At 42.9% G+C, this 15,392-nt stretch overlaps 1 protein-coding gene across 1 annotated transcript in view; it reads left to right on the top strand.

The window, feature by feature from the left end:
• LAMB4 (laminin subunit beta 4) overlaps positions 1-15,392 on the top strand; it is an 80,630-nt gene that overhangs the window by 61,452 nt on the left and 3,786 nt on the right. Inside the window, exons 26-31 of the mRNA XM_045030359.1 lie at positions 2,060-2,220; positions 5,278-5,483; positions 6,544-6,747; positions 11,943-12,087; positions 14,237-14,444; positions 15,222-15,360. Coding sequence (XP_044886294.1) covers positions 2,060-2,220; positions 5,278-5,483; positions 6,544-6,747; positions 11,943-12,087; positions 14,237-14,444; positions 15,222-15,360 — 1,063 coding nt within the window. The remainder of the gene's footprint in view (positions 1-2,059; positions 2,221-5,277; positions 5,484-6,543; positions 6,748-11,942; positions 12,088-14,236; positions 14,445-15,221; positions 15,361-15,392) is intronic.

Raw genomic sequence — 15,392 nt, 5'->3', positions numbered from 1 at the left:
TGTAGAACAGAAGTGCATTATAAATGTCACTGAATTGGAAAAGCAATCTTCCATTCTACTTTCATAGTTCTGCAATGTATTTATAGTTCTATTTGTGATCACCATGCAGATACTGGATTGTCAATTAATGATCCTAAATCATCGATAGATTTATTATTGTGTATCCCATTAACAGCTCAAATCCTGAGTTGCATCACAGCCCTGTTGGATGCAGTCAAGGTGAGGGAGGGGCCAACTTGGCTTTAAAACACTTTTTCACTTCCCTGAACCCAAGGTCAGCTGCAGGCTGGTCCATCACACCAGCATAATTTAGAACAACCTCAGGTCTGCTCTGAACTGTGCCCAGCTGCAGATTCAAGAAGTTCCAAACTTTAGGTGCTCAGACAAACTGAACTTCCAGCTGATCAAAATCTTTTAAGATGCCCACAAAGACTGCAATAGCCTTAAGATCCTCTCAGTAGGCAAATACAAGCACTCCAGAGTCCTGGATTTCTTGTGCCTGAGACTCAGGGCTTGTCTACACTTACAGCGCTGCACTGGTGCAGCTGCGCCGCTGTAGTACTTAGGCCTGGTCTACACTGGGTGTGGGGGGGTCAATGTAAGAGACCCAACTTCAGCTACGGGGAATGCTATGGCTGAAGTCGACGTATCTTATTTTGACTTACCTCCCATCCTCACGGCATGGGATCGACGGCTGTGGCTCCCCCGTCGACTCCGCTACCGCCGCTCGCTCTGGTGGAGTTCCAGAGTCGATGAGAGCGCGTTCGGGGAGCAATATATCGCATCTAGACGAGACATGATATATCGATCCCTGATAAATCGATCGCTACCCACCGATCCGACGGGTAGTCTGGACGTACCGTTAATGAAGACACTATCTTCCCTGAAAGGAGGGCTCCTCCCATCTGCATAGGTACTCCACCTCCCTGAGAGGCAGTAGCTGTGTCAACAGGAGAAGCCCGCCCGTTGACATAGTGCTGTCTTCACCAGGAATTAGGCTGGTATAACTACGTCGCTCAGGGATGTGGATTTTCCACATTCTTGGGCAATGTAGTTATACCAACATATGTTTGTAATGTAGACCAGGGCACAGACTTGCACATAATTCAAGTGCATGTATAAATCCCTGAAAGGCAGGGAGGTTTCTATATTCACAAGTGAGTAGGTATCTGAAGCTATATGTAATAAATACATAGATTAATAACTGACTAATGTACAAGAGCTTCACAGTATCAGAACATTGTGCTAATAATATATGAGTGAAACTAATGGGGTATTGGTATCGCATCAGAATAATGGGAGAGGTGAAGCAATAATGTTGACAATCCGGTCAGAGCAAGGTGAGCACAAAGGGAGGAAAGGCTCCAGTGCAGCACCTCCTAAAACTTACAATTAAAAACACTTCAGAAAGAAGCTCCAGGCCAGGCTGGGGGGAAGCATAGGAAGAAGGAAGGGGGCAGTAACTAAGCACACATAGCAGTCAGGAGATGCACTTTAAGCGGCCTGGATTTAACACCCAGATTTTCAAAAGACATGTGATTGCAAAACTACAGTGACATGCTGCAAACAAGCATTTGCATGCACAAATAGAGTGGCTGAATGCCTAATTAGCCAATCACATATGCATTCACCCACTCTGCACATGCAAATACATGTTTGAACATGTGAACCTGGGGGCTCACCAGACATTTGATGTTCAAACATTTTTGCGGGAGCATTGTCTGCATCCTTCATGGGCAATTTTTAACAAAATTCCATGACTTCAAGCATTTGAGGAATGGAAGATTGATAAATCTCCACAACAGGTTTTATCATGACCGATCTGAGCTTGAAGCACACAGAATGACATCCTTACAGAAAGTGTCAATAAAATTGGGAATGTAAATGCTGGCCTTTTTTCCACTTAGTCCTCTGACCTTCCTAAGTATGATGATGCCACAAGTGAATGTTTCCTTCTGGTCTAAGATAAACTGTTGTCATCTAAAATAATGTGTATCTCACTCCTAGATTAATAATAAATCTAGAATGATTACTGTACACCTGCACTTGTTTTCTGTAGACAAAAAGTTGCACAAATGGACCCACGTCTCAATAAAATGGATGAATTTCCCGACCTGAATGGGATCATAGATGACATTAAGAAAGAAGCTGACCAGCTGTATGAAAACCTGAAACAGAAAATACGTCTATATCACAATTTGAATAATTTGAGCCACAAAGGTAAGAAGACCAACAGCTAATCGAAATACGAGAACATTTTTCATGACATTTCACATACAATTTTTCGCCAATTCATTTTGCATGGTTTTAAACCCTCCAATTTTAGCTTTCCATAACATCTCAATAGTTTAAAAACTGCCACCATTTTTTCACATATCAACTTGCAAATCCACTTTTAGCTCAAAATCCCATGACTTCAAGCATTCAGAATTTCATACAGAAGTACCAGAGCAGCCATGTAAAAAAGGCAGAGGTAGGCCTCAAAAGCCCCTTGGTTTATAATGGGTTGGGAGTTAAGAGGACCTGGGTTCTGTTCCCTCCTCTAACATTGACTGGCCTTAGTAATATTTTGTAAAGTGCTCTATAAATGCAAACATTATTTAATTAAGAACCAGGTCATATCAATAGCATACACTGTGGCCAAAAGGGCTAATGTGATCATTCTATGCATAAAGAGGGAAGTTGCGAGTAGGAAGGTTTATACTACCTCTTTATTTGGCAATGATGCAACCACTACTGGAATACCATATCCAGTTCTGGTATCAACAATTCAAGAAGGATGTTGATAAACTGGAGAGGGTTCAGAGAAGACATACTGTATAGTGATAGACTCAAGCAGTTTCATCTATTTAGCTTATCAAGAAGAAGGTTAAGGAGTAACTCGAAGTCTGAAGTACAAAAATTTGATAGTGGGTTCTTCTGTCTAGCAGACAAAGGTGAAACAAGATTCAGTGGCTGGAAGCTGAATCTATACAAATTCAGATTGGAAATAAGGTGAACATTTTAAACAGTGAAGTTAATTAACCATTGGAACAACTTATCAAGGCTTGTGGTGGATTCTCTAACCATGGCAATTTTAAAATCAAGATTGGATGTTTTTCTAAAAGATCTGCTCTAGGAAGTAGTTTGGGGAAGTTCTATGGCCTGACTTCCCATATAACATAGACTAGATGATCACAGTGATCCCTTTTGGCCTTGGAATCAGAATCTGAATATCCTTGCAATATACATCTGGGAAAACAGAGCTCAGAGTGGTGAAGTGACTTGCTCAACATCACAGAGAATTGCAGTGTTAGAACAAGGTTCCTGTTCATACTGCATTCTTAAGTGAATTATGCTTAATATTAACTCATGCTAAGGAGAATCTCCATCAGCTGGTAGAGTAGTAGGGCTGATATCCTCTTTATAGGCCAGCCTCTAAAGAACGAGGCAGAAACATCGAGCAGATGTTAGTCCATTCAGTAAGGACAGTGGAGTACATACAGTACAAACCACCCTACTGATTGATCAAAGCAAATAGTGCTCAAGACAAGAAAGACCTTCGATTCTGGAAGACTATGGCTGGAATGTCAAACACCATACAATACAACAAAGAACCTAACTCTCATTTCTATAATACTGTCAGAAAGATGTAAAGTTTAAACTAATTCCAGTGTATAGAATATGTGTACATTCAAACAGGGTTTGCTAGTGTTGTTATTTTATTAATGTGCTCAGTGCTTACATGAAGCAAAATACCAGCACTTCTCTAAATTCAAAGTTTCTTGCTGCTTTATTTCAATAAGAATAAAATGGAGCTAACTAAGATTAAAAGGATGAAAGAGAGGATGAAAGACAAAGCTGAAAGAAAGAAGGAAGGAAAGAAAACAACTGAGATGCAGAGTTTCTCTGCCATACCCCTTTGTGTCTGACTCCTCCATTCAGGCTGGTGCACTAGTGTTTCAGCACAACGTGGCACTATTCCCACGTTGATCACTTGTGCAGATTTTCTCAAAGCAATCAATAAAGCTGGAGAAACTTATTCAAAGTGGGGCTAAGAAAGAACATTTTATACAAAGTGATAAGCAGGTCACTGATTTATGTACCTTCGTAGCTTAACCTGTTGATGCCATTTGGTCAGATTCTGAGTCCTTTTCATGCTTTCAACCTTTTAGAGACCAACAGTCAGACATTCATATAAAACACCCGTAACTGGGTCTCTGGTTTATACTACATACGGAGTCATGGCCCTATGCATCCATTAGCCTTGCCACCAAGTATCTGACAGCTCCAACACTAAGCACTGCCACCAGACTGCCAGCTTTCTCATGAGCCTTCCTACCTGTTCAGTCTGTTTTTTCTTTTCCCCCATCTATCCTCAGTTTGGTGCCAGCACCACATCAGAGTTATTTCCCTTTTGTGTGATGTAGGTATGGTGAGGTTAGAAAGCCTGAGCCATGGGTGGGGAATGGGACCCCACCACATGTCTGTCTTTGCATAAGACCCTGCAAAACAGAGGGTGTATAGATCTCCTAAATATTCATTTGGCTGGCAGCCTAGAGCTTGGCAATATTATAGTGGTTAATTAGAGTTGGTGGAAAGACACAAACATCAATGTCCTTAAAATAAATATTCACAACTGATGCATACTCATTAAATTAACTTTCCAGCTCTGTCTTTCCAGCTTGATTCAAAACCCATTGAAGTTAAAAGTTTTCATAACTTCAGTCAGCTTTGGATCAGGCCTCTAGTATCCAGCTGAGGCCTGGTCTACACTAGAAAATTAGGTCAGCATAACTTCCTTCGCAGGAGTGTAAAAAATGTGCACACACACACACATCCCGAGTGGCATAGTTAAGCCAACCTAAATCCATGTGTATACAGCACTAGGTCGATGGAAGAATTCTTCCATTGGCCTAGCTACTGCCTCTCAGGGAGGTGGATTATTTACACCTGTGGGAGACTCCCTCCCATCGGCGTAGGTAATATCTATACTGAAGCGCTACAAAGGTGCAGTTGCAGCAGTGCAGCTGTAGCTTTTTAAGTGAAGACAAGCCCTGAGTTGGTTACAAAAAAACCCATAAAAACTCCATAGCTGGCTGAATAAAAGATTCACAAACCTGCAGAAAATCACAATCCCTGGTTTTCCCAGCTTAATTTCCCCTCTCATCCAGAGCCAAGAACCAGCAGACAACCTAGCGAAGCTATTGCCACTCATCATGTATCAAGAATGTATTTGTTAGACAATAAAAATATGGTCTGCCTCTCATATATTAAATGCTATTTCTCTTTATGTAGATTCCTTCAGAAACATCAGGAAGTATCACCAAATGTCATCATCCACTGAACAGAAAATCAGTGGAGCAGTCCCCATCATAAGATACTCAGAAAACACCAGGAATGGCATACTTGCCATGTTAGGCAATCGAACTGCAAAAGAAAACTATACTTTGGAGCAGCTCAGGATGTTCAAGACTCCAGATATCCAAAAACTGAATGAAAAGGTAAAGTGCGATGGGCTTTATTTTTAAATGGGAGATCAATAAAATACTTGCTTTTGCTGTTGCCAATCAGTAACACTGATATACACTTTTTTAAAGGGATTGTTTGCAATACTTTTAAATCTGGAAAAGGAGCTCTCAGGGTATGTCTACACTGCAACTAGAGAGCCGTGGCTGGCCCGTGCCAGCTGATTCAGGCTCACAGGACTCAGGCTGTGGGGCTGTTTTATTGCAGTGTAGATTTCTGGGCTCAGGCAGAAGCCCAGGCTCCAGAACCCTGTGAGGTGGGAGGGATCTTGGGGATGAGGTCTTAAAAACAGAGGTACTGTCTGCTCTGCATGGACATTAAGGCCCTGTCTAAGGTCACATGAGATAAAGCCATGTCAAAGGACCTGGTTACAATTCTGTTGTCTAGCATGGTTCAGTTTGTAACATAGATTAGACCTTAACCATGTTTTATAATTCAGATAGGCCTATGGTTTCATGGTTAGGCCATGGCTTTACTCACATAGTTACGGTTCAGCCTACACTTCAGGTGTGAACCTTGGGGAGGGATAGCTCAGTGGTTTGAGCATTGGCCTCCTAAACCCAGGGTTGTAAGCTCAATCCTTGAGGGGGTGATTTGGGGATTGATCCTGCTTTGAGCAGGGGGTTGGACTAGATGATCTCTTGAGGTCCCTTCCAACCCTAATAATCTATGATTCTATGAAATGTAACTAGGCAAGGGGATGAGCCAGCTCTAGTTGCATTCTTTGACATGACTATATTTATACTGTACACGGGGCCTCAGCATCCCACAGCACGTTTTGTAAAACTAGCAGTTTTCACTGTTGTCATTGTCCAAAAGGTTCCACCACTTTATCAACCATTATATAGTGTGTCGGCTGGTTCACTGCCCACTATCCATCTCAGTGGTGTTGTATTTTGTGAAGTCTTTTCGGATCCTTTAGGAGAAAAGTGCCATTATAAATGCAAATATTCTTACTTGCTCTAGTATTACATTTCAGAATCATGAAAAGCTCAGCATGTGTTGCTTCTTGCCATGAATGTGCTTTTATTGCAGAGTTGTGGGCTACCAGGAAACCTGTCATGTGTTATGACACGTTGTGGGGGAGCTTTATGTCGAAATAGCAATGGAAATGAACAATGTGGTGGCCCAAACTGTAATAGAACTCTTCCTCTTTCTACAAACACAGTCAAGAAAGCTGAAGAGACAGACGTGTTGTTAAATAATTTGACTAGACAACTACAAGAGTCTGAAAATCAGGTACTGTATAACCTAATCTAGTGTATTCTGTGGAATAATTTGGCAGCCAAATATGATGCAGGAATTAAGACAAAGAATTTGACTAATCCAAACTGTCATGTCCAGAAGGTAATTGTGCAATTACTATAAAAGGGACAGTGTCAATATTAGAGAGACAAGGTGGGTCAGGTAATATCTTTTATGGAACCAACTACTGCTGGAGAATGAGATAAGCTTTTGAGCTACACAGAGCTCTTCTTCAGGTCTGGGAAAGGGTACTCCGAGTGTCACAGCAAAAAACAAAGTGAAACAGATTGTTTAGCATAAGGAGTTAACACATATTGTGAAAGAGGATTCAAAGTGGCCGAGGTCAGATATAAAGTGATTGCTTTGTGAAAAGTGTTCCCTCACAGGTGATGCAGCGTTTTTGTGTCTTATCATTTTCCTGTGTGACTGTCTAGTTTTACCCACGTAGTTGTTATTGGAGGATTTAATCCACTGGATGAGGTATACCACATGTTGTGATAGGCATGTGTAGGACCTATAGATCTTGAAAGGTGTTTTGTGGGGGGTATTGATTGTTATAGCAATGGAGAGGTGTAGGCAGGTTTTGCATCTGTTATGTCAGGGACTGGTGCTGCTCTGAGTTGGTGGGTCCTGGTCTGTGGGGAGCTTCCTTCTGATGATGAGATTGTTGAGGTTGGGGGGATGTTTGAGGGCCAGAAGAAGGGTTGGGAAAGATTTATTTCAGGATGTGGTCCCAGTAGAGTATGGGTTGTAACTATTTAATGATATACCATCTGGGTTCCAGTGTGGGGTGGTAGGTGACAACTAGGTGTGTGTGGTCAAAAGGTTTTTTTTTTTTCTGTATTGAAGCAGATTCTTTTGGGGTATTTGGTTGGCCCATTTCCCTGAAGTGATCTACTTCTCTTGTGGAGTATCCTTGTATGTTGAAGGCAGTTTTAAGTGTGCTAAGATCTGTATCCTGGACTTCCTCCTAGGAGCATATTCTGCAGTATCTGAGGGCATGGCTGTAGATAACAGATTTCTTGGGGTGGTTACTAGATCTGTGAAGATAGGCATGATGATCCATGAGGTTCTTGTATACAGTTGTCTGTAGAGTTCCATTGCTGAAGATGATTATAGTGTCCAGGAAGTTGATGCTGGTGCAGGAGTGTTCTAGAGAGTGTTTGATGGATGGTGGTGGTTGTTAAAGTTGTGGTGGAAACCTGAGGGAGCCTAGGTCATCTGCCCAAAGAATGAAATATCATTGATGTGTCTCAGGTATATCATAGGGTTTGTGGTGTTTTCAGAAATTCTTCCTCAAGGTGGCCCATTTAGGGATTGGCATATTGGGGAGCCATCCAAGTACCCATGGCTGTTCCCGTGGTTTGGACTCAGTATTTGTTGTTAAATGTGAAATTGTTATGGGTTAGGATGAAATGGATGGGTTTAGCGATGTGTTTGGGGTGGATAGCTGAGTGTTGTCCATTGTTTGTAGATATTTGAGGGAGGCAGTGATGCATGCCATCATTGCGAGGGATGTTGCTAGGTAGGGAAGTGACATCCATGGTGGCAAGGATGGTGTTTGGAGGGAGACTGTTAATGTTGCAGAGGTCCTGGAGGAAGTCAGTTGTGTTCTGGAGGAAGCTGGCCCTTTGTGTGTTGAGTGGTATGAGAATGGTTTTGATGAGTCCTGAGATTCCTTCAGTAAGAGTGCCAGGGCCAGATATGATGTTTGTATATCTCAGCAAGTATGTAGCAGGTCCCTGGGGTGTAGTCGTGGGGGATGAAGTTGTAGAGTTTCCCTTGGATTTTTTTAGGAAAAAATTTGGTGATATCTTTATCAATTGTGAATTGTGCTGTTGGATGGTCTTTGAGTTCTTTATAGTAGATGGTGTTGGACAGTTGTCAGTCGGCCTCATTCACATAGTCAACATGGTTGGGAACTACAATGGTGCTTTGGCACATCACATCTACCACAATCTCTCCACTGTCAGGAGGACAGCTATGCAATCCCTGAAATCCAACCACCAGATAATGATCAAATCAGCAGACACTAGATTTATGATTTATTACAACAATCTGTAATCCAATAACTCCCCTTTTTTGTCCTAGGACTGCAGAGCTGTTAATGGGCCACTTTACTTCGAATGATCTTTCACAATATGTGTTCATTAGTTATGCAAAACAATCTGTTCCACCTTGTATTTAGCTGTGAAATGCTGCATACCTTTCCCAGCCTTGAAGACGAGCTCTGTGTTGCTTGAAAGCTTGTCTCTCTTGCCAACATAAGTTGGTCCAATAAAAGATATCACCTTGTCTCTCTAATATTCTGGGGCCAACACCTGGCTACAATACTACAAACAATGGCAAAATTAGTAAGCCAAATATTTGATGTGCTGTCATTGTCTTCTAAAGTGAACATCTACCTCTTTTGCCCCAGTGTGCCTTTTTACATCAGAGAAGAAATGTCATCTCGTGGCTAACGCACAGGACTGGGAGTTAGGAAAGCTAAATTCTATTCCTAACTGTGCCACAGACTCGACAGGTGATCTTGCAAGACATTGGCCCTGATCCTGCTAAAACTTAACCACTTGCTTAACATTATGCACCTGAGTAAGTCCCAATGCATGCTCATTGATATCAATGGGATTCCTCATGTGCTTAGAGTTAATTTAAGTTCACGAGTAATTTTTTTAAAAAATCATTCTCTGAGAGCGTACTCTTTAAATAGTTTCTTTCACTTTTAAAAATGTCTTTAAAAATATGAGATGTTCTGTTTCTGTGATGTGTTATACGGATCTCTTCAGTTGCCAGTTCTCCCTTGCTAACTATGCAACGAAACAGTGAAAATGACTATACATAAAATCCTGTCAAATGCACAGTAAACAAAGTGGAAAAATATTAAAAATTTGTTCTCATTACTAGTTTCTTTCAATCCTGGTAATTATAGGTGATACTTGTAACAATAATAGGTCAAACATTTTCAGACAGAAACTTGATTTTTCATGTTGACAATGTCCCTTTAACCTCTCTGGGCCGCAGTTTCCTTCTTTATAAAATATAGGTGATATTTACAGTACCTTACAGGGGAATTGTAAGGATAAATTAATCTGTGTGAAGCATTCTCTTCCTGGATTGCAGAGAACCAGTGCATAGAAGTTTCACCTAAAGCCAGGGGTGAGCTGGAGCCGGTTCGCACGGGTTCGCGCGAACCCGTTGTTAAATTTAGAAGCGGTTTTAGAACCGCTTGTTAACTAGCTTCCCCTGGGAGGGAAGCTTTGATGGGCTCTGCCTGGGAAGCCTGTAATTCCTGCTCCCGGCCGCCGGGGGGCGCTGCGCTGTGCTGCGAGAGCCATGTGAGCTGCCTCCTGGCCCTGTTGCTGCTCCTGCTCTTTGGACCTCTGGCCCTGGGGCTCCTGCTGCTGCCTGGTGAGTCCCCGGCTGCGTCCTGCTGCTCCCAGCCCCCCCCCCCGTGTGAGTATCTGCGCCCCTCCCCCGCCTTCCCTGCCCCCAGCCCCAGCCCCTGCCCCCAGCCACCCACAGCCACCCCCTGCCCCCAGCCCCCCGCAGCCACCCCCCTGCCCGCAGCCACCCCCCTGCCCGCAGCCCCTGCCACAGCCACCCCCTGCCTGCAGCCAGCCCTTGCCACAGCCACCCTCTGCCCGCAGCCAGCCTCTGCCTGCAGCCCCTGCCACAGCCACCCCCTGCCTGCAGCCAGCCTCTGCCCACAGCCGCCCGCAGCCACCCCCTGCCCACAGCCACCCGCAGCCCGCCCGTCTGCATCACCTGCCCACAGCCAGCCCATGTCACTCCCTGCCTCCAGCTAGCCCTGCCCCACGCCCCTATCTGCAGCCAGCCCCACATCCACTGGTGCCCTGCAGTTCCCAGGGCAGTAACCCTGCACACCTGCTTTAATGAGGGGGGGCAGGGAGCAGCTGGGACCCACACATGTGCATACCCTAGAGTGACCAGACAGCAAGTGTGAAAAATCGGGACGGGGGTGAGGGGTAATAGGAGCCTATATAAGAAAAAGACCCAAAAATTGAGACTGTCCCTGATCACCACCCACACATGTGAAACGGAGCTCATTTCTAGTTCAGCCCCATCTTTTTAAAAATGAACTTTAGGTAGGGTTAAAATACAAATGTATTTTCCTGGACATGTCAGGCTTTTCGGTTCTTAATCACTTCCTGGGAAAATATGGACGTATGGTAACCCTATTGGTACAAAAAATACATGCTGTCGCACATCCCTTAAATCAGAACTTTTTATAGGGAACCCGTTGTTAAATCAGAACTTTTTATAGGGAACCCGTTGTTAAGATTTTGGCAGCTCATCACTGCCTAAAGCACAATATGGCCTTGAGCAAAACAAACACCTGTTTTGCTATTTAAAAACGGTTGAAACATAGCTAATTAAAATAAAACTATCAACTGGTCTACAGTAGGAAATTAGGTCGGTATAACTAACTCCCTTGTCAGAGGTGTGAAAAATACACAGCCCTGAGCAATGCAGTTAAACCAAGCTAAATACAGCACTAGGCTGACAGGAGAATGATCCCATTGACCTAGCTACTGCCATTCAGGGAGACGGAGTAACTATCCTGATGGGAGAGTCTCTCCCATTAGCGACATAGGTAGGGTCTTCACGGAAGTGCTACAGTGGTGCAGTTGCGCTGCTGCAGCATTTTAAGAGTAGACAAGCCCTAAATGATTATGAATATAGTATTAATGGAAACACTGAACTTTTAAGGGCATATTTTAAACCTCCGGGTCTTGGCACCATCTTTTATGTAATAATTTTAATAATAAATTTAATAATGTTACATTTTACACTGATTCCAAGCAGAAAGGGGGGGAGTAGATGCAATTACGAGATATTTCCCCCCGCCCTCCGGTCAACCTGAATGTTCATATCATTTTAAGAGTGAGTGAGGTACAGCATCTTGTTTTTTTAACAGTAGGTATTTTTTGCCTTGAAAACAATAATTGTTTAACAGTCTGTGAAAATGGAAGGAATATATTATGTTGTTTTTGGTGTAGGTCCAAATGAAGTCTATGCTATAACACCCACTCAGTTTAACAGGACAAGAACCTGGCCCGGAGTCTTTTATAAGTATTGTTTTAATATGTTCCGATGGGAGCCGAGCTTGCCAAACAATGACATTGAAACCCTAGAGAGGATAACAATATATTTAAAAATATTTCCAGATTGAAAGCATCAGAAAAATGGCAGAAGACACCAAGACAAAAGGCTCACAGTTACATGGGAAACTAGAGAAAGCTAAGAATCAAACTGAAATTGATGGCGAGAATGCAAAGGAGTTCATCAGAAAAGTGAAAGACTTTTGGTTAGGTAAATATGCAAGGAAAGTTCTTCTTTGAATCCTGTTTCCTGTATTTCAATATCATATGACATTTACCTCTCTGCTCTGTAACATGATGGCTCAGCCTGGGCACCCCCAAAATGCACTGGCATTTTCAGCTTTAACAGCCACACTGCACACCTGCGTCTGATCTGCTGTCCACTTTCAGACTTGAACAATCTCTTTCAGTGACGCTGTTTCACACAGCTCTCCCTCCCATGGCATATCAGTATGTTGGACTATTTCCCAGAGATCTATTAAGTCCCAACCCTGTAACGACTTATTAATGGGCTTAATGTTAAGCATGCAGATGCAAGTGGTCCAGATGGCTACTGCCTTACACAACTAATTGTTGGTCCACTCATGCCCACAAGCTCCAGAGCATTTCCCGCGTGGAAGGTTCTCCATGGGGATCCACATGTGGGGAGTGACCAGATAGGCAGGGCTGCCAGCAGAGGGCACAAGGCACATTCAGCCTTCCCCCCACTAGTCTTGCAGAAATCAGGACACAGTGATACATTCCACAGTCCCGAATAGGCTGGCAGAAGGTGATAATGAGGGTGGCTGGGGGCGGTGTGTGTGGGGGGTCCACATTCATGCAACTCTAACAGCCATAAGTGGGTCAGAGCATCTGCAGCTCCAGCCTACAAGCCTGGGGCCTGCTCTGCATCCTCACCCCCAGGAGCTGCATTTCATCTCTCCTGCACTTCACCTGCATAAAGCCCAGCGACCCCCTAAGGATGCAGTTTTCCATGCTAACTAAGAGGCACCGGGTTGACTGTTGCATGGTAGGGAGGGAACTGGGGACTTTCCTCTCACCCCTCCCTTGACCTGCTTCCTCTCCTTTTTCAAAAGGACAATGAATGCATCAAATCTGTATTGCCAGCTCTTGTGAATCTCACAATATTTGGTGTTCTTCTTGAGCCCTAGTCCTGAAGTCAAGTCAAGAATCTCTGCTTTCATTTTAAAATAAAGTTTCCAGGCCTCATTGTTGTAGAAAATAGGTGAATCCTAAAGGTTAAAAAAAAAAAACAACCCAAAAAATAACCCCAGAAGGCAAGTAAAACAAAAAACAAAAAAACCCAGCTTTATTGATTTCTCAAGATTTTTAAGCCAGTCTTGTGGTTTTGGTGGCTTGACTTACAATTTTTGAACATTTGGGGTTGGCAATCCAGTAGCATCCAGCCTGCTGTGGTGGAGTGACAGCTGGGAACAGAGTCTTCCTTTGCAATGAGACAAACTACTTTATCAAAAATAAAGGCAAAACTGTGCATAAGTCCTAGTAATTTGTAGATTTTGTTTCCCTGATAGCAACGGTGAATGAATCATTCATAATTGCTCTTACTTACAAATTAAAAAGGCAGGAAATACAACAGTTAAGGTGCCTATGGCAGTGTTAACTCAGCCACACTGAGCATTGCCATGTGTAGTAGCTTTTGTTTCTGTTCTTTGTTGTTAAATATTTCTAAGAAAATTACCCCTCAGGAATGAAGGAGTTAATGGTACCCCCTGAACAGTATACCACTGTCATTTCTAGTGCTTAACCTTTGGTAGGTTGTTTTGCAACATTAGCGTAAACTTTTTAAATGTTTATTTCCACCCAAGTCACCATCTAAACATTGTGGCCATGTTCCCACAACACTCACTTTGGTGTCCCTTTGATCTGGTGGGTGGGGGGAGAAATGGGCTTTGCACAACACAGCAAAATGTGTCAATCATTTGGAGAGACAAGGAGGGTGAAGTAATATCTTTTATTGGACCAACAGAAGCTGGTTCAATAAAAGATATTACCTCACCTACCTTGTCTCTCTAATATCCTGTGACTGACATGGCTACAACAACACTGCATACATCAGTGATTTAGAACCCTCTGGGGATTGAGTTTTACACCTGAATTTTAATACACCAGTTCAAAGTAGGCTCAACTCCATTTTTATCCTGCTCTGACAACAGATTAGCAGCACCTTGAAATATAACATTACACTAAAAAAAGGGAGAAAGAATTGCTTGACCCTGCCTTGCTGTGTTTGTCAACTTTATTAGCCAACATAACTCAGCATACATGACAATGTACCAATGTTTAAATTTCACTGTGCAGAAAGGTACATCTTATTATGTTCTATACTCTATTTGTTAAAGATGAAAGTGCATCTCCAGAAGACATAGAGAAGGTTGCAAAGCATGTTCTAGACGTAAACCTTCCAAGGACTCCACAAGAGCTAACAAATATGTTTGATAAAATCAGGAACCTTGTAACACACTGTGAGGACTATGAACTAAATGTGAACAAGTTAAATAACCAAAGGAAAGATGCCCAAAAACTTCTGGTGGAAGCAAAACAAGCTGAGTGAGTAGAATATTCTCTTACTGGTGTGATAAATCTAAATGAAATTGCAGTGCAAGTACCAAGGGCAAATTCATTAGTGAGGTCACTCAGTATGCCAGCCAGCAGGTGGAAGGGCTACAGAGCAGATAAGTTCAGGGCTTTCATTACAGCATGTTCCTACCTCTTTTCATTTGCACTGGGGCCTCCCTCCAATGGTAATGATCTGACACCTTTCTCACCACACAAAGCTGTGTAAACAATCAAAGGCTACAGCCCAGATTGTCTCATGTATTTAGACACCTAAGTCCTATTGATGGAAGATAAGCTCCTAAAAACCTTTGAGGATCTGGGCCTACATCTCTGCTAGCTCTTGACTGCTCTGCCTGCTGAACTAGCCAAGCAGAATTGTCAACCCAAGGAAGCTCTTCACTTCATTTGGGACCTCATTCATTGGGAGGTCTGAATGGTGATATGCAACCAGAGTAGGAATGTGGGGAGGAGGAAAATGTATTCAGCTCCTTGGCCTCCTGAACGATAGCGCAGCATAAGCCAGCCTGCCGCATCACACCCCAAACTTAACTTTCAAGTCTATGTCGATTTCTCTTTTTGATGGGTTGCTTTCCCATCCCATTGGGCCCAGCAATTCTAGATTTTTGGAAGAGCAGGTGAATGCTGGGCTCAAGGAACCAGGGGACTAGTAATGCATTTCTGGGTTTGGGGGTATAAAGGGATTTGAGGATATGCCTTTTACTGGATTTACACATTACAATATTATACAACTATTTACTTTTATTTTAGGGAAGCAGCAAAAGCTCTGCCACCTCTTGATGAAGTTATAAATAACCTGAAGGAAGCTGAAAGCACGAAAGGACAAACCAAAGACACCTTTGTAAGGTTAAATGGAGAGAAACAAGAAATTAAGACAAAAATCTCACAGGTATCTTTATGTACAATGTAGCCAATGATTGT

The sequence above is a fragment of the Mauremys mutica genome, chromosome 1 (assembly GCF_020497125.1).
Source record: "Mauremys mutica isolate MM-2020 ecotype Southern chromosome 1, ASM2049712v1, whole genome shotgun sequence".
Classification (NCBI taxonomy): Eukaryota; Metazoa; Chordata; order Testudines; family Geoemydidae; genus Mauremys; species Mauremys mutica.
The sequence above is the reverse complement of the archived record's forward strand: the minus strand, read 5'-3'. Positions and strand labels throughout refer to the sequence as shown.